The sequence below is a fragment of the Urocitellus parryii genome, chromosome 4, assembly GCF_045843805.1.
Source record: "Urocitellus parryii isolate mUroPar1 chromosome 4, mUroPar1.hap1, whole genome shotgun sequence".
NCBI classification, from domain to species: domain Eukaryota; kingdom Metazoa; phylum Chordata; class Mammalia; order Rodentia; family Sciuridae; genus Urocitellus; species Urocitellus parryii.
In genome coordinates, this window is record NC_135534.1 from 176,453,818 (window position 1) to 176,476,226 (window position 22,409).

The 22,409-nt window shown below is 34.4% G+C and overlaps 1 protein-coding gene across 3 annotated transcripts in view; it reads left to right on the forward strand.

The window, feature by feature from the left end:
* The first annotated feature begins 617 nt into the window (after positions 1–617).
* Positions 618–22,409, forward strand: part of Zcchc7 (zinc finger CCHC-type containing 7) — a 223,175-nt gene continuing 201,383 nt past the window's right edge. For 2 of the 3 annotated variants that reach the window (XM_026415463.2, XM_077797921.1), the window contains exons 1-2: positions 618–702; positions 5,741–6,368. In XM_026415463.2, the coding sequence (XP_026271248.2) occupies positions 5,762–6,368 (607 nt within the window). In that variant the 5' untranslated portion in view covers positions 618–702; positions 5,741–5,761. Of the gene's footprint in view, positions 707–5,740; positions 6,369–22,409 lie in introns of all 3 variants that reach the window. The other variant, XM_026415472.2, reaches the window with a different exon arrangement.

The following is a 22,409-nucleotide window of genomic DNA, read 5'->3' on the forward strand; positions in this document are numbered from 1 at the left end:
GTATTTCATTAAAACGCGGAAGCCCCCCAGTGTGAACTATGTTCAACTGCAACCTACAGGGGGCAGGTAACCAGTCAGGGTTACTCAGAGAATGGGCCAACTAATTTGAAGCCAGGCAATCTCCACAGTCTTTTCCCTCGCTGAGGATTCTCAGGTCCTCTGCCAGCCCACGTTGCCGGCGGTGGTAGGCCCCGTCGCTGCGGGGCTTTGGAACTGCTCCGCGCCACGTGGCGCAGAGAGGGCGTTTCCTCGGCTCGAGAGGAGGAGGTGGAGACTGTTCTAAATCTCCCAGAGGCACCATGGGAGTCGTAGTTTTCTCGTGTGTACAGAGGGCGGGAGCTCCTGCCCTTCAAGTAACAACTCTCTCGTGCAAATCATCTAAACAAAATATTCTCCACAATAGATGGGTCTAGGTAGTTTCAAAAGAAGGCGTGAAGAGGAAGGAGCAAAGCAAATAAAGCAAACCAAGAAAATTATCGGCGAGGAGGAGAAAGGGTTAACAGTTGTTACGCATGCGTACAGAGGTCCAGGTGGTGGGCGGGGACGGAAGAACGACTGTCGAGAGCTCTGTTTTCCCGGAAGTGCCTTCCCTCCTCCCGGGTCCGCGCGGACGCGGCTTCCTTACCTCATTTGTCCTCGCCCCTCCCCGTCCCTCTACGCGTTTTGGTTCCTGGTTGGTGCTTCCTGGTCGCAGCCGCGGCAGTGAGTATGTGTGTGACGGACCCCATGTCTTCCGCGACCGGGGACCCTTGCCCGCCCTCCGCCTCGCCCGCCGGGCTGTGGTACTAGCGTGTGCTCCCTCGTCGGCCTCCGCACCCGGGTCCCTCTTCACTCGTGTCAGGGCGCAGTTCATGGCTCCTCATCCGTGTGCTGCTCCGGGCGGCTCGGCCAACAGGCTGGGTTGTGCGCGACTCCCTGCTCCTCCACGGCCTGAGGCCGTGGTTCAAGAAGGACTGGGCGTTGATGGTCTGCGAAGGGGTGGCTTTTCTGCCTATTTCACCTGACGCCCCACAAGGTTCCCCTGTTCTGGGAAGCCGGTCCGTCAGTTAAACGCGCAGGTCCTGCTGCGCCGAGGCCGAATCCGGCCTTTGAGGACCGATCAATCCCGGGCTGACTCCAGCCTCTACTGTCAGAAGCTGCAGCTATGGGACCAGAAAAATTGGGGGAGCTGAAACCTTTCCCTCGTGTAAAACAAGGAGACTTGAATTATATTCCCAAAGATTCCTCTTATCCCCCACATCTTGTTAGTCAATAGTTGCTTTAAACTTTAGGGAAAAGCTTCCTGTGTATTGGAAAAACTCTGGCAGCAGGCCTGGGTTCTAGCCATGGCTCCACCACTGACTAGAAATCTCTTCTTTAGGCTGAATTTACGATTGTTTCAGATGAAAGGATTGAATTAGAAATTGAATTAGAAAATCTTTTAGGGCTTTATATTTCTCTGAGATCGTTTCTCCCACGTATAAAATCAAAGCGTTTATTTGATAACTCAGGTTCCTTCAAAAGCTCCTGACTTTGTTTTGAGTACTTAGGCTGTCGCAAAGACTTCTGAGTGACATTGTATACTTAAGGCTGTATTGTGCTTTGGGGACAGTTTAGTTTTATTGCTATTATCTGGAGAATCTGAGGATGAGGAATGAATTGAGGAAGATTTGGAAGTGGGGATTGAACAAGGGAATGACATGGGGGAATGGGATGGGGATTATTGGACAGCTCACAGGGGTAAGAGGCTTTATGGTAAAGGGAGAAGAGTTGAGAGAAATGCGATGGAAGTGTTTTCAGATAGGGTTTAGTTCTTGTAAAAAGCCTTTGTATATTCCAAGAACAGCTGAGATTTATCTCAAATTGAGCATAATTTTCTCATCTTGATACTGTGTTCCCTCTTTCTCTTTTTTATGACCATTGTTTCACACATATAGATCTTTAAGTCATATTTGATTTAAAGTGCAACATTTGAAAAATGGACAGGAATTTTAACCTCAGTTGTTATTTTCAGGGCAGCACTAAAGATTAAGTCAGAATTTTTCAGGTTAGATAAACTATGTAGAAATCACTTTTCCATTGGAAACTGTGGACTTAAAATCAAGCTGTAAGGCTGGGGATGTAGTTCAGTGGTTGAGAGCTTGCCTAGCTGCTTAAGGCTCTGGATTCAATCCCTAGCCCTGCAAAAAGCAAGCAAGCAAGTTAATTGTAAATTTTATTTAAATCTGACTGAGATGAATGCTTCTGTCATCAAGAAGGAACATCTTAGTGAAAACACTTTGGAAGGAAATAAGAGCAAAATGTTTGGAATGACCAGCAGGTAGACTGTTATAATAGAAGCATTGGCTTTAAAGATTGTGTGAGTAAATTCTGAAAGCTTAAATAAACTTAAGTTGTATAGTTTTTAAAAATCCAGTGAATAAATACTACTCCCTTTTTTGACAGCAGTAGCTGTCAAAATTTATATTTGATATGCCATTTTAGTTCTTCAGATAAGTTTTCCTCTATTTTAGGTTCTTGTATAGAAGCATCCTTTTTAGTAATAGGACTGATAAAGTCTATCTTTGAGTTTTTGAGTGATAAACTGACAAATTTAAATGTGTGCTTTTTCTTTTAATGAAAATTCCTCTGAAAGTTTTCATACTGCACTGAGAAGTAAAGCAGATATGCATGAGGTAAATTTAGGTGTTAGAGCCAATGCACATATAACAATCTTCATTTGAAATTATTTTGAAAATTTTATTTTCAAATCTTAGTGCTTGATTGAGAGTCAGAAAAATGTGAATCATCAGTTCTAGCTGTATTCTTAATCAACTGCCTGACTTTGGGTGGGCTTCCTTATTTCTTATCTCTTTGGATCTCAGTTTTTGCATGTAAATTGAGGGGGTTGTGTGAAATAATCCAAAAGGTCCCCTCCAGATTTACAAGTTTGTGACTATCATAAGGGCCTTATTTTATCTAGTTGAGTAGATTTGGAAATCATGTCCAATGATCAAAAAAACGGAGAAAGCTTTCTGAGTTCAGGGATATATCTGTGTCTATATTCTCTCTCTCTCTCTCTCTCTCTCTCTCTCTCAGGGATATATCTGTGTCTATATTCTTTCTCTCTCTCTCTCTCTCTATATATATATATATACACACACACACACACATACATATGTTTTTAGATATGCACACATAGATATAGATACATTTTATCTTATGTTCATCTCTGAGTATGCTTTTAAAAAATAAATGCATTCAAATGTAATTAAAATAGTAACATAAACCAAACAGCCTGAGGCAAACCTTAACCCTGGCATACATAAGCTACATAAATAGAAGAGAGCATGTTATGCCTGAGCACAATTTTCAAGTACAGAAGGTACAAAATCCTCTTAAAGGCCATAGGGGCTAAATTGTTAAATTCATTTTTCTACATTTCAGGAAAGGAGATAAATCCTTAGACCCAAGGAAGTCAGTTTTTATTATGGTTCTGTAGTTTATTTTTGGCATACATTCACAGGTGTGCCTATGGCTCTATTCTTAATCCCTTTCCTTTGGGATGGCTCCAAGAGTAGTACAAATTTGTAACTCTGTAATTTAGCTCTTTAATTTTTTCTGTGCTGCACTGGAATTATGTTTTATCTTAAGTCCACATTGGATCCTCAGGATGGATCCAGTGAGGATTTTGAAGGAAGCATAATTCCTTTGCCTTCTTTTAGAATTAATTTACCTATTAAATAAAAAGGAAAGGATTCATCTTTTATTTGAATTCCTCTGAGGCTAACATTTCAATATAAACTGATAAATGCTATGGGCATTATTATTCAGACAGTCACATTCAACTTTTATGACCATAACAGCATAGCAACCTGAAAGTGCAATAGGGGAACAGATATATTGTAACTTTTAGAAGAAAAAAGATAGTAAAAGTTGCTTTCTTTATTTCTGGAAAACAAAAGAGTTTTTGGCTCTTGTTCATTTGGTTTTTGGGTCAGCTGCTTTTATGACCAAAATCACCATCACAGTATCACAGTATCCTGGCGTTTTGGGCAGAGATGGGAAACTAAAAACATAATTATTCTCTCTTAATTATATCTGTATAGCTGAAAGTGGAAAAAATAATAAATTGGCATCATTACTAGGGCATCCCTGGTGTGTTGTAGGCCAGACCACCCAACCCTCACCCCTGTAATGGAAATTTAACCCAGGGGGACTCTAACATTGAGGTACATCCACAGACCTTTTTCTATATTTTATTTTGAGACATGGTCTTCCCACGTTGCCCAGGTGGCTTCAAACTCAAGATTCTCCTGCATTAGCCTTCCAGGTAGCTGGGATTACAGGTGTGTGCTTCCTTCCTTGCACAGTTTTTAAACAAACACAATTTGCTTTTCTAAAGCTCTCATTTGGATCAATATTCCATTATACCTAGTTGAAACATCTTTGTAGATTTTTGGTTGATGATTAAGAGAATTTAAGTCTTTAGAATGTTGAAGACAACTGAGAAATTATCTCCATAATTTCTGTTTTTAGGCACACATTAGCTCTATCAGAGCTGAAGAAAAATGTCTGAAAATATGATTCCTATTCATTCATTAATTCAATAGACATTTATAGAAGTCCCCCTAAATATCAGTTACTCTGTTTTTTGGTGATACTTCGTTTGAAACAAAGTACAGAGGGTCTTGCCCTCCTGTGGTTTCCAATCTGTTTCTGGGACGTTTACATTGAAAAAGTAATTAAAAATGTGATGAATATTTTGAAATGTAAAGCATTGTGGAGACCTATAAAGAGATTTATAGTGGTATTAAAGCTGAGTTGGAAGATGAGCAGGATTTAATATGTGCATAATAGGAAAGTAAAGTGTTTTTTTGTATGCATTTATTCCCAAAGCCAGGAGTTTTACCTCAACTTCAGGTCTTTACTAAGTTTGCATTTCATATATGTTTTTATAACTAGCAAGGAAGTAAGTAGGGTTATCAGATTTTTAAGATATATTCTTTTGGCCAAAGATCAGAAGGCCATCTTTTTTTTTTTTTTTTTTTTTTGGTGCTGCTGGGGATTGAATGTAGGACTGCATGCATACTAGACAGGTGCTCTACCCCTAAGCTATACCCCTAATCCTTTAGATTAATTTTAAAATTCAGAATAAATACTTATACTCAAACACTAAATATGATAATGGCTTCATGTTATGGATTCAATCATAGTTGAAATAAGATTCTTGTATGACAGGGTATACCTAAAAAGAGAAAATAAAGAACCAGAACCAAGGAAGGGAAGATGAATGGGATAATGAGAAATATTTACTTTTTTTTTTTTTTTTTTTAAGTACTAGGGATTGAACCCAGGGCCTCTGACATGCTAGGCAAGTCATCTATTACTGAACTACACCCTTAGTACTACTTAAAATCTTTTTGCAATTTTTAACATTTTGGAGAACAAGTGTTCAGTATCAGGCGGTGGGTCTCAACCATTTTTCTTTTCCAGTATACCTATGAATTATGATATTTCCATTAATAACTATAACAACTGGTTGTTAGTAATTCTCATTTAAGAGTATTATTCTCATTTGCGGGCATTTTTACATTGGGTCATAATATGATTTAGAAATTCATGGAAAAAAGCTCTCCTACAAGAAAAAGGTATTTTAATAAGTTGGAGAGAAGTGTTGGCCTTCATATAGAAGGTTGTGCTACGGATTGATATTATGCACTAACCACATAAGATCTGAGCTTTTAAAATACCTTTTTTGTATGACTTTTCTCTTTTACAGCATTAAGATTACCAACTTTCCATGATGTTTGGTGGCTACGAGACTATAGAAGCATATGAAGATGACCTTTATCGTGAAGAGTCATCTAGTGAACTCAGTGTTGATAGTGAGGTGGAATTTCAACTCTACAGTCAAATTCATTATGCCCAAGATCTTGGTAATGCTATTAGGGAGGAAGGACATGAAGAAAAGAACTCTCGGAATTCTGAATCATCAAGTAGTAAACCAAATCAGAAGAACTTAATTGTTGTTTCGGATAGTGAGGTCATCCAGCTCTCAGATGGGTCAGAGGTCATCACTTTGTCTGATGAAGACAGTATTTATAGATGTAAAAGAAAAAATATTAGGGTCCAAGCACAAGAAAAGACCCACGGTTGTTCTGCTTCTCCTCACTCTAATGAGTTGGCTGATAAGAAATCCAAGAGGAATATTGAGAAGCCTAAACCTGAAGAGAGATCAGCTATACTCCGAGAGGTCATGATTATAGAGGTCAGTTCAAGTGAAGAAGAGAGCACCATTTCAGAAAGTGATAATGTGGAAAGCTGGATGCTACTGGGATGTGAAGTAGATGATAAAGATGATGATATCCTCCTCAACCTTGTGGGATGTGAAAACTCTGTTACTGAAGGTTAGTATTATATAGGCCATTTTGAAAAGTAATATCATCCTTAATAAGGAGAACTGCTTTTTCTAGACAATAGACCAGTAGGGTCTGCTCCTTAATTCCTCACTTTTTGGTCTTGTTTTTCATGAGACTTTCTTACCAGAGTCTACTTTAATGGTGGTCTCTCTGAACATCAGAAAGAGTATGTCAGAGTACCAAAGACTCTGCTTCTGCTATAAGCACATTCATAGCTGCTTCTTCCTGTTTGGCTAGAGCCAGTTCTGGACCTGAAATCTTAGTTCTCTTCTCTCTCTGCTTGGTATCACAGGTGAGTACTACTTCTACCTCTGACATTGGCCTTGTGCTTGCATTTGGCCAAGTCTGTTGGGACTACCTCTTCCTAAGTGTTTTGCTTACCCAGGTGTTAGCCAGATAGCACACATGGAGAATGATTGGTACTTAGAAGATATGGTTTTAGTATTAGAATTTTAGGAACTCCAAAGCCAGTAAGAGCAGATAAGAAAAACTGAAAGTCTCCAGAGTAGATTATAGGAGAGAATGTAAATTCCAAAAGCCACATCATTGAGGATTAAACTTTAGGTGTTGCTCTTCTGTCACAAGTGTAAGTCTTAATGCCTATTCATCTGCCCTATGTACTATTGAGACGTACCATGGTACTTTACTGCTGCTCCAAACCTGTAGTGCCACCCTGCCATCCTAAGAAGAAATGATGACATCAGGATCCTCAGGAAGTAGCAAACTTTTTTTTTTGTAAGGAATCAGGAAATATTTTAGGCTTCCAGGCCGTAGGATATCTTAAACTATTTGTTTTAGTTACTTTTTTTGCTGCTATGACTAAAGGATCTGACCAGCACTATTATAGAGGAGGAACTGTTTATTCAGGGGCTCTCAGTTTCAGAGGTCTTAGTCCATAGAAGGCTGACTCCATTTCTTGGAGCTCCAGGTAAGGCTGAACATCACGGCGGGAGAGGGTAGTAGAGGGTAGTAGAGGGAAGCAGCTTACATCACACAGGAAGCAGAGAGAGAGAAAGAGACACTCTACTTTCCAGATAAAAATATATACTCCACGCCCCCAATTCTCAACTTCTCCAGCCACATCCTACCACCTCAGTCACCACCCATTTAATCCTATTAGGGATTAATTAACTGATTAGGTTAAGACTCTCATAATCCAATCATTTCTCCTCCAAACCTTGCATTGTCTCACACATGAACTTGTGGGGAATACCTCACATCCAAACCATAACACTATTCAACTTTTCGTCTGTGGGAAAGCAACCTTAGTTCCTAAAGAAACGGGATGACTGTTTCAGTCTTATTTGCAAAAACAGGTAGTTGGCACAGGCTGTAATTTGATGACTCCAAGAATTTGACAGCATAAAGAAAAAGACTAGTAGTTTCAATATACAGCAGCATCAAATGGAATTTTGTAAGAATAAAGGAAATATGATAATGTTTTTAGGAAGACAGGAGGAACTTGAAGAGAGAGTAAACCTGTTTAATGCTTGGGATAGTGAGGTGAGCTAAGAGGTGGGATTGAATGTCTGTGTCATTAGTCTTAAAAATTGCTAAGTGATCAGATATTTGTAGCAGTAGAGAAATAAGAAATTCAGATGAATTGAGGTGGATAAGGGAACACTATAAGTATATTTATGATTTTCATGGGAAAATGAAAGCAGAAGGGAGAATGGGCAGAGGATAACTGGGGTGTTTCACACCATAAGCTTTTGAGAAGGATGTTTAAGTCCTATGGGGAGCACTCTTTGGCAATGGTTGGTTCCTAATAATTTGAAGATGACAACTCCTTTAAAACAATTAGTATTTGGTAATTGAGAAAATGCATATTAGCAGAGAGCTGCTAGTACTCTTTTAAATGACTTTCTATTTTATTAATAATCATATTGACTGCACAGCTGAGAAATCTTTATACATATATGTGGGAGATAGTCTTTAAATAATGTATGTCTCTAGGTACCCATTATAGTAACTAATTTTATAGCTCCCCTGGAGCCTGAAACTTATGACCTGGAAATCATTGTGCTAACAGATCAACAATAAGAGAATAAAAGAATTGCTTGGAAGTAGTGCTCAGTCAAAATTGAAATAGTATGAACTTGTAATGAGCTCACTTTGAAAGTTTCCATAACTTTTTTTCTTTTTTCCAGGAATACTTGGTAGCCTGGAGCAAGGTAACAGAGACCAAATTATCCAGTATTAGGCATAACATTGTAGAAGGTCAAAATAAGCATTTAGTCTCTTCTTTCTCTAAATTGTGTTTCTCTAGGTTGTCTTCCCGTGAGATCATACTTAGTTTCATTAGTCACTTCTATATTTGGAATGATCATATTGGCATTTTCTTAACTATTTTCTTGAGTTCAAGTTCCTCATGTGCAATTTGCTGAATATCTCCATTTGGGTATTGTATTGTTGTATCAGATTTAATATACTGAAAAGAAAGATTGTTATTTTTCCTTTGAAACCAACTTTCTTTCAGTTTAAGAATCTGTAGACAGTCAGGTTTGGGTGATATTCACCTGTAATTCCACCTACACAGGAGAGTGAGGCAGGAGGATCACAATTTTGAGGCCAGCCTGGGCAAGTTAGGGGGACCCTGCCTCAAAATAAAATAAAAAGTTCTGGGGTGTAGCTTAATGGTAGAGTGTCTCTGAGTTCAATACCCAGTATCATCTCTAACCTCCCCCACCACATACCCACACACAGAATCTGTAGAGATGCTGAAGTTGGTGGCAGAGTATAGATAGATTGTGAAAAAAGGAATAAGTGTTACCTTCATGGAGGGACTTGGAACTGTGTCATGCCTGTGGTAAATGATGGTGATAAGATGCCAAGAGACTGATCATCTAGACTAAAGAGCTAGTAAAGTGATGACGGATGGTGGATACACTGTGGTAGTGTAGCATGGGGTAGGGTGACCATTTTTCTTTTGGTTGAAAAAAGGAGTGTCAGAGCTAAAATTTCCATGAGAGTTAATTGCTTTCTTGGAATTGTTAGCAAAAGATAGTTTTCAATTAAGAAGGCATGTGGAGGTGATTTGTTTATTAAAATTATATTGTGTAAGTGTTGGGTCATGGAAATGAAGGGCAGTCTTAAAAGGTATTAACTGTACAGTTTGGACATCCCCCAACCCCCCAAAAAGTACGGTTTAGCATGGAAATGTGGAAGGTCATTTATTTCAGATTGGAGAGTAGGGAAAGACTTGTTAGAGACCAGGATGTAAGAGTTGAGGTTTGAAGAAAGGATGAGAGGTGGGTTGGAATGGAAGGTTTTAGGAGAAGAGGACAGCATGTGCAAAGGCATTGCAGAATGAAAACAGTGACTTTGGGGGATGTGCAAGTATTTTAGTCTGATTTGTAAGGTGCTTGTTGGAGAGTAAGGAATTATAAATGCAGTGAGGCCATGGTGCCTAGCACATAGGTGCCTAGCACATAAGGGGACTTTCTGTGTCCATTTAAAAAAATATTTTGAAATCCAGGCTGGTAGTACATGCCTTTAATTTTGGCTACTCAGGAAGCTGAGGCAGGAGGATCATGATTTGGAGACCAATCTGGGCAACTTAGCAAGAACTTGTCTCAAAAAATAACAATCTGAGGATGTAGCTCAGTGCTAAGAGCACCCCTAAATTGGTTCCTCAGGATTGTAAAATAAACAAAAACAAAACAAATTATCCTGAAATTTCTACAGCTATTGAAGGATTTTAAGCAGGTGAGTAACAGGTTCACATTTTTTATTTTAGAAAGAATTTTAGTGATATGTGAAAAATGAATTGCAGAGTTAGGAATTATCAAGATGGGGGGGTAGATGGGTTTTCTTTTGTAGCAATCTCAATTAAAAGTGATAGGGACAGAATTAAGCTAGAGAGTGGTAGAAAGGATAGCAAGGAGGAAATGAATTTGAGAGAGACCTTTATGTGGGAATATGGATATAACTTGGTGTTGGATTAGAAAAGAAAGAGAAAGGAACAAGTTAATGATGACTTTGAAGTCATAAACCTGGGGAACAGAAAAAGGAGCAAATGGGAGCTGATGTGATAGAAAAGGGGCTTCTTAGGACACAATGAAGAATTGGTAAGATGGTGGATGTGAGGATGGAATAAGAGGCAACTGAATCTTGGAAATGAGGAGTCTGGAGGAAAGGAATTGATGGATTTAGTAAAGTATGTTTTAGAGATTAAAAAGAAGATTGGTAATCAGGTATATAAAGAAATCTCTGGCAGAACAACTTTAATATTTTGTGTTATAAATAAGCATATCTTCTTGAGCTACATTTTTCGGGGGTTATTTTTATTTTTTTGAAGTGAAACATTACAGCTATTTTATAGTGTTTAATTCAGTGGTATTTATAGCATTTACAGGATTGTGTTATCATTACCTCTGTTGATTCAAAAGGTTTGTATTATATTCAAAGGAGAGCCTGTAACCATTAAGCAGTCACTCCCTATTTCCCAGCTTCCTCCAGTCACTGGCAGCCACCAATATGCTTTCTGTTTCTATAGATTCATCTATTTTTGATGTGACCTTTTGTCTTTTTTCACTTAGCTTAATGTTTTAGAGGTTTATGCATATTGTAGCATACATCAGTTCTTCGTTACTTTTTAAGGCTGAATAATATTCCATTGGATGTATAATCTGTATTTTGCTTATTTGTCATCTGTTGATGAATTTCTGGGTTGTTTCCACCTTTTGGCTATTGTGAATAGTGCTGCTGTAGAAATTTGTGAACAAGTGTTTACTTAAATACTTGCTTTCAGTTCTTTGAGGTATATGCTTAAGAATGGAGTTACTGGGCTGGGGTTGTGGCTCAGCAGGAGAGCGCTTGCCTAGCACCTGCGAGGCCTTGGGTTCGATTCTCAGCACCACATAAAAATAAATAAACAAAATAAAGGTATTGTCTACAGCTAAAAAATAAATATTAAAAAAAAAAGAATAGAGTTACTTTTTGAGGAGCCCATAAACTGTTTCCCATAGTGGCTGTATCATTTTACATTCTTATCAATAATATGCAATAGTTCTAGTTAACTGCTTTTTTTTTTTTGGTACCAGGGATGGAACCCAGGGGCCACATCCCCAGCTTTTTTATATTTTATTTAGACAGAGTCTTGCTGAGTTGCTCAGGGCTTCACTAATTTGCTGAGGCTGATTTTGAACTCACAACCCTCTTGCCTTAGCCTCCCGAGCCACTGGGATTACAGGTGTTCACCACTGTGCCCAGCAACTGCATTGTTTTATTTATTTATTTATTTATTTATTTATTTATTTATTTATTTATTTATTTATTTATTTTTAATATTTATTTTTTAGACACAACATCTTTGTTTGTATGTGGTGCTGAGGATTGAACCTGGGCTGCACGCATGCCAGGCTGAGCGTGCTACCGCTTGAGCCACATCCCCAGCCCTGCATTATTTTTTATAGTGACTTGTCATGTTTCAAATTTGTCTGATTTGCTGGTAGGCACTTTGTTATTCTTACAGTTCTGTCTCCTAGTATTTTGGCTTTTATGGTTATAGTTTATGTTGACTTCCATTTTTCTAGTATGGCTTTTTTTTTTTAACATTAAAATTTTCAGGTGTTTTCCATTAATTTATGATTTTTAAAAAAAAATTTATCCTAATAGGTATTTCTTTAAAGTTTAGTGTATGCATTTATAAATTTATACTATTTTTCCTGCAACATAAAATAATTGATTTAAAATTAAAATAATTTTAGACATTCAATGTATCTTTTATCTATAATGCTGTTTATCCCAACTCTTTGACCTTAGGATTTGTTTTTTTGAACCAGCCAAATTGAAACAAATTCTGCATATTAACTTAATTGACTCATTTTTACATTCAAATATATATCTTCTATTTTATTTTTTGATCTGTTAATGCTATAATTTGATTTCTTTCCAATTAATAAATAATATATTCTGAATGATACCTATTAGAGTGTTTTGTTACTCTTTAGTCATTATCCCTTTCATATCTAGATCTGGGATTGATCTGGGTCATGTGATAATTTTAGATATTTTTTCATGTTAATGGAAGTCTGTAGAAATTCTGGCATGCTTTTGAAATGCTGATTGTAAACGTCATCGACAACTATTATGTGTACTGATCCCCCCCATCCGAGACAAACTGCTAAAACCATGGCTGCTCCTGCCTTTTTTTTGATGATACTGGGGATTGAACCCAGGGACATTCTATCACTGAGCTACCTCCCCAGATCTTTAATTTTTAAATTTTGAAGTAGGGTCTTGCCACGTTGCCATTGCCCAGGCTGGACCTGAACTTGCTATCCTCTTATCCTGGCCTCCTGAGTTGTAGGGATTACAGTGTGTACCACAGTATCTGGCTACTGTGGCATGTTTAAAACATCTGTTTGATACAAGGGAAAAGATTGCAAACTCCTTGATGGCAGGTCTTTGTCATACTCATAGCCTATAATAATATTTGGAGTAATTCCATGACACATGTATTAGTTTGATTCCCATTAATTGGTAAATCATTAAATGTTTATTGGGCATCTGCTCTATGTAGAACGTAAGCAGTGCTTGCAATTTAAAGTGGTAAAGGGCATAGTTTTAGTCTAAGTGACTTCATTGTTGAGATAGAGTATAATAAGAAGCTAAGTAATTTTGTAAGAAGTCTTAACCATAGGAGTTAAATCTCTCAAAATCCTGATGATAGATGTGGTTGAAAACTTACACTTTCTCAATAAATAGGATTAGTGGATTTAAGGTTGTACATAAACCTATAGAAGACTACATAGATGAATACATAATTTGTATTTGCTGTAATTAAATTTGAGTTAATGAGTGTGGCACTACCTCTGTGAAAACTTTAGGTTCTTGCCTATAAAATTTCAGTGAGATACTTAAGCATTTATTTTGCTTTACTGGCAGATAATATATAATTATGAGGCATTTATTTCCTTTCTTTACTTTATCTAAGTGTTCAACCCTTTCCTCATTTTTGATCTGGAGTTGTTGATTAACTTCTTGAGATTCCATTGAGACTAGAGATACGTGACACTCAGTTGATACCTAATCTTTCTTAATTCATATAATTATATAATGGTGGCTTTGCCTGTAATAAATTCATGCTAAAACACAGAAACATAGGCCATCAGCTCTTTCTACTGTAGGATTTCTTTCTAAGGTCTGGGCTTCATTTCCTTTACTTTCATTACTCTTTCTTAAGGCTTTTTTCCCTACCCCTGTGTTGGGGATCAAACCCAGAGCTTTGTGCATGCTAAGTCTTTTTTATAAAAACATGTTTGATCTGTCATTTGCTTTTCTTCTTATAGTCCCAATCTTTACTTTTATTATCCTCAGTAGGAGTGATTTTGTATAGTATAGTATATAGTGATTTTTGTATAGTTCTCATGTATAGTAACTCTCTTCAAGGATGCATTTCAAGACCTTCAATGGATGCCTGAAACTGGATACTGCCAAACCTTATTTTTTTCCCCATATGCATTCCTATGGTAAATTTAATTTATAAATTAGGCAAAGTAAGAGATTAACAATAATAACCTATAGTAATAGGACAGTTTTTAACAATATACTATCATAGATCCACAAATTTAATACCTAATCTAGTACGTATTGTATTTCACAGTGTGACCATAAATTTTGTAATTTGATGTGTGATGGCAAAACTATCACAAGTGTTTTTCTTATGTTCACGCATTTGTTCTTACCATACATCTTAGCAACCTCAGCATGTGATTTTTTTTTTTTTTTTAATTGAGTCAGTTTTCACCTTTCACTTAAAGAAAGCACTTTAGGTTTTGTCTTTGGCATATCCTAATGACAGTATCACTATTCTTAAGCTTTGGGGCCACTATCAAGTAAAATAAAGGTTGCATGACACAAGCACTGGGATAATCCTACAGTGGACCAGAGAACTAAAATAGCTACTAAATGACTAATGAGTGGGTAATACATAGGACATGAATATGCTGGACAAAGGGATGATTCACATTCCAGGTGACTGGGCAAGTTTTTGCTTACACAAAATGACACATAATTTTAAGATTTATGAATTATCTATTTCTGACATTTTCCATTTAATAATTTGATTATGGGTAACAAACTTTGGAAAGCAAAACTGTAGATGGGAGAGGCAATGCATTAGAAAAACATCTCTCTTTTTTGAAGAAAAGATATACCAAAGGAAATCAGATACTTTAATTTACAGAGTGAGTCTTGTGGATTTACTTGTATAAGACAACCAAATAATGAGGGTAGATAATAAGTACTTTAGGAATTATAGAGAAATAATCGACAGTTTATTTTCCTGGATAGAGAAGAGATATTAACTACAGGAGTAATAGATTTTTCTTTTAAATGTTTTATTATAGAAAAATTTTTAAAAATTTAGATGGATACAATACCTTTATTTTACTTATTTATTTTTATATGATGCTGGGGATTGAACCCAGTGCCTTACAGTGTTAGGCAAGTGCTCTACCACTGAGCTACAACCCCAGCCTTGCTGTAAAATTTCTTAAGTATAGAAAAATAGAATGTTATCATGGACTCCAGTGTCCCATAAAATAATTCAACAATTATTAACCTGTGACTAGTATTTTTTCATCTGTAACTCCATTGTCTCTTTCATATTTTGAAACAAACTACAGATAGAGTGTCATTTCATTTGTTTAAATATGCACACACATAGATATGTATATTTCACAATGAATAACTTTTTGAAAGGTAAAGATTCTTTTTAAAAAATATAATCATATCATTATCACACCTAAACAAATAGGCAGTAAATCTTTTATCATTAAATATCCAGTCAATGTTCAAATTTCTCAGATCTCTGCTATTTTTTCTTACAGTTTATATAAATTATATCTGATCTATATATTGCAATTAGTTGATAACTTAAGTATCATTTACTCTATAAGTTCCCCCTTTATCTCTTCTATTTTATTTTTAATTCTTTGTAACATAATTGTTGTAGTAATTGGGTTGTTGTTACTCTAGAATCTAGTGTAGTCTGTACTTGTAGTTTTTATTTTATTTTGTTTTCATGGTGGAACCCAGGGCTTCTTTAGTACATGCTAGGAAAGCACTCTACCATTGAGCTACATCCCAAGCCTATAGTACTCTTTAATCTGTTTCACTGTCTTCTCTTTCTCATGAATTGGTAGTTAGATCTATAAGCTTGTTAAATTTAGGTTTTTCTTTCTCTAGCTATGTGATCAACTCGATATGCAGTTAGGTTCATTTTCTTCATGTTGTTTTTGATATATTTATTTTATAGGATTATGCTTTTAAAGTTTAATTTTGTTTTATAACTATATAAAATGTTTATGTGAGATTCCAAATTCAAATCAACAAAACAAGGTAAAATCTATCCAGAGAAACCTACCTTCTGGCCAAGTCTCCTTTCAATTCCTGACCTTCCCCATATGAGTAACTGTTAAGAGAAAATTAATGCTTTGTCTTTAACAGTTAAAAAAAAAGCAAATATGTATATATGTGTATTTATGTGTGTGTGAATATATAAGTAAATACACATATATATGTGTGTACTATTTCCATTTCTTAAATGAAAATGACATCCCATCACACTTGGTTCTATCTTGCTTTTTCGGTTAACAGCAAGCATAGCCTGGAGATGAATTCATCTTACTATGTAAAGATATTTCTTATTTATAGCTCTGTGAACTATTTTTTGTTAATTTGTTCTTCTATATTACTCTGAGCTGATACCTTAGACATGTAATACTTTTTGAAATTGAATGAGGAATAATTGATGAATAATGTAATTGTTACAGAATTAAAATATATTGTAAGCAAATGAGTAGTAATAGTCTAATTCTACTTCTAGAAGCATGCTTTATTCTTGTTCATCTTAATGTTTTTCAGTTAGTAATATTGAAAGATTTAGATTTAGTAAATTTAAATAGTTCAGGATTTTAAAATGGAAAAATGAGGAATATTAACATTTTAAAAATTTATCTGTGTATTTGTTTTTTGTGGTACTGGGGTTTGAACCCAGGGCATCACACCTGCTAGACAAGCACTCTACCATTGAGCTGTATCTTTGTTCCTTTAAAGTTTTTTTTTTTTTTAATTTTTTTTTTTATTGTGAGACAGCGATTTGGTAAATTGCCCAGTCTGGCCTTGAATTTATTTATGATCCTTCTGGTTCAGCAAGAATATAGCAGTTTTAAGAGTTAAGGAAGCCATTATTAGTTCCTAGTTTGTGACTGTAATGATGTAGAATTTTATGTAGAATTAATATAGAGCTACATTAATTAGAATTAATGTAGAGTTCCTTCAGTATGTACATTTTGGACATTGCTCTTTTAGTTTGCCACATCATAGGTACTTAAAAAATCTTTAGTGAATTTAATTGCAGTCCACCTTTGTGTATAGAGTAGTGTTCTTTACAAATTATTATTTGAAGTTGAAGTGAAATCATGGCTTTATTAAGATAAAATCATGGCTTTTGAAATTGAAGTAAAATTATGGCTTTTAACTTAGGATAGTAAGTCTTAACTTAGTTTTGTGTCAAATTACATTTCTCCCTAAAATAAACTTAAATTTTTTTTTTTTTTTTTTTTTTAATACTGGGAATTGAACCCAGGGCCTTGCACGTGGGAGGTAAGTGCTCTACCACTTAGCTATATGCTCAGCTCCATCCCCTAAAATATAAATATAAAAGTTTTAGGTATAATTTTACAGATGGATAACTTATTTAGGGGCATTTGCTGAGTCCTTGGTGTTTATTAGGCACTCAATCAAGAATAATTAAAATTTTGAGTGGGTTACTTATTTGAATTTTAGTTTTTCAAATATGTCAACATTTTATTTGATCTGGGTCTTTACATATGCTATTTTTTTTTTTTTTCTGCTTGGATTAGTTTTTTACTTTACCTGGCTGATAACCTGGTCATCCCTCAGGTTTCACTTTGAAGTTCAGTTATCAATGAGGTAATGGTTATAGGTTCTCATTTAGTGGTATTATTAGATGTTACAACTCTATAGTTGGCTTGCTGTGACTTTGGATAACTTAATTTTTTTATTGGTTAAATAATGTATTGTATTTCATTAAGGTTATAAAGCTAAAGTGAGGCAACAGGTAGATTTGATATAATAGGAAAATATTTTGACATCTCATAGTTATCAGGTATGTTCATTATCATTGTGGAAAACAGGATTATAGCTTCCACTTGGTTTCTTGGGTTGAAAGTTCTCAGTTTTTTTTTTTTTTTTTAATCCAAGTTGGTTTTGAACATGTCTACAGCTTATTACTTTCCTTAAATACATTTTATTTTATTTGGTTACATTTTATGATACTCTAGTGTATGTCATTAATCTTAGTTCTGAAGACTTTTTTGAGTCCAACATTGTGCAAGCCACTGTACCATTAAGACATGGGGATTCAGGAATTACCATGTAGTCCTGGCCTTTAGAAACCTTAATGTGCATGACAACATGGAAAGTTCACTATAATACCAGAGTTAAATACATTTCTACAAATATAAGAGATGCCCCAGCACAATACATAATTATTCCAGATGAATGTAATAGGCTTTTTAAAGAAGATTGCTGTGGGTAGGCATAGTACAAGATTGAATTGAAAAGGAGCTCTTTGAGCTTTGTCTCTAAGAATGGATAGGATTTAAAGTTCAGGTTAAATGCAAGAAAGAAGAATGGAAGCTGAAACTCTTAATAGAAATTTAAGACTGTATGGTACCATTGATGTTATATGTGGCTAGAGAGGATTAAACATTTAAATAGCATATATTTTCAGAAGCCACATCAGCCTAAATGAAAAAGGATATTTATGTTCTTTATTTGTCCAGAATGATGTTGCAAGATTTCTGGTGCATGATTTTCTTCTGTTGTTTTCTTTTTTCTATATCTCCTCTTTCTTTTCCTTTAAAACACAATTGGATATTTTATATAGTTTTATGGAAGATAAAACCATTCTCTCAATTGGACTAGCAACTATAAGTTAGTCAAAGGACATGACTAGCTATTTAAAACATTTTATGCAGGGCTATTCAAAGTAGAGTATGTTTTAAAATATAACTTTGGTTCCTAATAGCTTGGGTTCTTATAATCTTTTAACATAGGCAAGGAGCATATTTTGTCAGTTTGGAAGCATTAGTAAATTATCATTTACTTTTAGTACTACTACTAAAATTGTTGAGTGGTACTTTTTCCCCTTTTTGCATTCATCAACTTAATTTCAGTAAATATAGTTCTTGAGATATGTTAAGCCTAATAGGTTGTAAGAGTGGGTTGCCATTTGACATGCTTTTCATTGGTATAGTTTAACATCTGTCTTATAATTTAGAAATGGCCACATGCTGGAGTTTCCAGTGACCAAGAGCATCAAGGAGCTCCCTCTCTGATGTTTTTAGCTTTTGTAAGCCTGTACTACATAATTCTTAAAGCTGCTTTTGAACTGTGTCTCTAGTTGTAGCATGTCACCTTACACTTATCTATTGTAAGGGCATCTTTTTATTTAATTTCTAATTAGCATAATAACTTGAACAATGTTATTCACCATTCCATGGTGAAATTGTCATAGGGAAAAAAGAAATAAAAATGTTCAGTTTCAACTTTACTTGTGAATAGAGTGAAATTTGAAAACCTTTTTATGTCATTGTTCAGCTGACTGAAAATCTTATTAGAAACTCCAGAAATGCCAAGGCAGCTTTGGGTTGGATTTTAATAACATTTGGAATGTTGATATTATGTGTTGCTAATTTTTCTGATTTCACTGTAGATCAACAACTTAGGTGTACATTCTTCCAAAGTCAATTTATAAAAAACCTTTAATCTAAATTCATTTCTAGTAATTTTTCCTTTTAACAACGTGAAGTCTCTAGGAAGAGGATTGAATTTTATTTTTTAAAAAACATTTCTTTTACCATCTGATTTGATTTTCATGTAAATTTACTAAATTCATTAGAAACTGCTAATAATAATTGTGATGTATATTTTTGAACTAATGACTTAGTATAGTTACCATTAAAATGTTACCTTATCTAGAGGTTTGCATATATATATATATTTTGGAATGGACAATTATAAAATTAAATGGGCAGTATTTTCATTCTTGTCAGAAGAACTTGAATCCTAATGTCTATTTGGGTAGAGAGTGTTTAAATGTAATTTTCATATAACTCTTTTCATGTTTTGCATATAATGATCATTTGTCTAAATTAAATATAATTAGTAGATAATGTATTTTTGTGGTATTAAGGTAAATTTGATGTGAATGACACATGATTAGGTTATAAAACTTTTTTCCGAAAGAAATACAGAATATTTAGTCCTTTTTATCCTTAAGAGTAAAGATTATTCAGATAATTCTATCATCTCTAAGTAGAAGATTCTGATTTTAAGACTTCACCAAATTTATATTTAATTTAAAGTAATTTGTTAATTTGCTAAACACTGTCTTAGTGGTTAACAATAATTAAGTAAAAGTGTTGAGTTAATGGGAGATTTTTTTCAGTCTAATTTTTTTTAATCTTATTGTTTACCTTTGTTTTGTTTTAAATTAAAGGTATTGTCATTTTGAGATACATGCCTGATTGTTATAAATTCTGCTAGAAGAGATAATTATTTAAGCATCCACAATGTATAAGGTCACATTTTCTTTTTAAATTTTATAGATGTACTTAAGAATACACTAAAAGAATAGATTTGACCTGATTTTTTGAGTCTTTATCTAATAACATTGGCTTTGAATAGAGGTATAATTTTACTCATAAAGTTTATTTTCATAATATAGATTTGAATATAGAATATAAATGTGAAATAAATTATTTAAAAGTGGCTCTTACCTGCCAATGTGTAATTTTGATTGTATGACAAATTCTTACTTAGAATTTCAGCTTTTGTCAGTTTTGAAAATTAGTTCATAGTGGACTTGACAACATCTGCTCTTATCCTGTCTTGCAAACACTGTTTAAGGGAAGGTAGCATAAATCTATGATGATGAAAATCATTTTTACTCTCCCACTCTTTTTTTTTTTTAAATTTAAATATGTAGTCATCTTACTACTGCCTCCAGGTTAAAAAAAATGGCTAAAAGAACTACATATTAAGGGAAAGTGTTTTTATTGGCAATTCCCTTAAAGTGAATAGGTCACATCTGATTTTTCTTTGTGATTAAATAGCACTTGTTAACAGAAGTTACCTTCTCCAGGGAGGGAAACTCCAACTCTAGAAAACTTTTCAATACTCTTTCCATATTTGTAGTTAATGAAAAATTCTAAAGATGTAGGAAATATGTTTATGGCTGATAATTGAGATTACTAAAATAATACAAATTATGCTCTCTTAAAAAGAGGGATTCAGGGACATGGCAAATAAATATAACTGTAAAAGGAGATTTTATTTAAAGAGAAGGTGTACGATCACATCAGTCCTTAAGTCCTTATGCTGCACTTGCCACTTTTTGGTTTTAAATGGTCTGATTTAAAGAATAAATTTTTATCAGTGGTTTTAGAAATACTCTCCACATTTAAGGAGGATTTTAATTTCCAATAAAATTTCATTGTTCCAATAAGAACTTGAAAGATTACCTCACTACCATATAATTGAGTATTTTTGCCCATTACATACTTCCTTGTATCTACTTAAGTTTTTTTGGTTTAATTTTAAAATGATATAAATTTTATGTAAGAATAAATATAACTTAAATATTGCTGTTAGTTCTGTGTAATAATCGTTTAAATAGCTTTATTAGTTTTTATGTGTATGAAATACTTCCTTAAAGAGTTTTATAACATTTGATTTAAATGTTTTTGGATTGAATTGAATTGTGGAATATTTGTATATGTTCTTAATACCATAAAGAACTTTTTAAAAATTGTATCTGTGCCCATTTTCTTTTGTTTAAGATGTTTTAGTTTGGGAAATTTCCATTATTATTAGATTTAACAGAAAAAAATGTAATGGTTGTAGCACAGATCATTCAATTTTCAAAGTGTTGAAAACTATACATTAATGTTGGTATATAGTTCTTTATGGGGTAGCCAGTTGTGTTCACCATAATTGTGCCACCACTTAAATTAACATCTGTAGCAAAGAGTCTTTTCTTCATTTTGTTAAATTTTTATACCTTTAAAATTATTTAAACATAGAAGAACATGGATGGATTTGTGAAGCAGGTTTCTGAAGCAGTATTAATCAATGGGGATCCTTTCTTCTCCTTTAGATAGATACATTACTTATATGCATATACATATTTTGATTAAAAGGGTAAAACAATTTTTCTAGTATAACATGGATACAGTAATTATTTTATTTTAAAAAATTAATAAAATCTATAAAGTTTGTTTAGAAATCTCAAAAGATCATTAGTAGTATACCTGCAACCTCAGCAGTCCCTTTTTATCTATACAGATTTCCCTGCCTATTGTGGCCGTTTGCTCTAATTTAAATTTCCCATGGCTTTGGGTTGCAGACTTGGTTTTCTGCAAGAGTGCCCATGCTTACATGGTCATATATTCTGGGTGACTTTTCCACTTTTTCTTTTTTTGTTATTTTGTTGATTGCTGAAGGGAAAGAGGATTTAAAAATAAAAAAAAAACAAACACAACAACAACTTGTTCTTTGTTTTGATCTTTCTTCCTTAGCCCATCTATTTGTGTGTTGTTTTATATTGTTTTGCAGATTGGGAAGAATTATTGTGTTGTACTTAAATCCATGGGGACCAGCCTAGAAAAACTAATTTTGTTTTCGGTTTTGTTTTCTTAATAACAGCACCAATTTAATTCTGGAGCCATTGAGAAGCTCAAAAGATATTAGCTTTATGCATGAAATTGATGGAAAATTATTAATCCTGAAATTTTTTATTCTTGGTCATTTTACTGTTGGGATAATTTTATAGTTGAACCAAGTTAATACTAAAAATACTAATTGGCAGTAAGTATTATTGTTAAAAATTTTTAGTGTAACTATTGTGTATTAAAATATATTAATAAGGAATCGGTTATAATCTGATATATGAATTCTTCTATTGAATTTTATTGTCCATGGTGTGTGTGT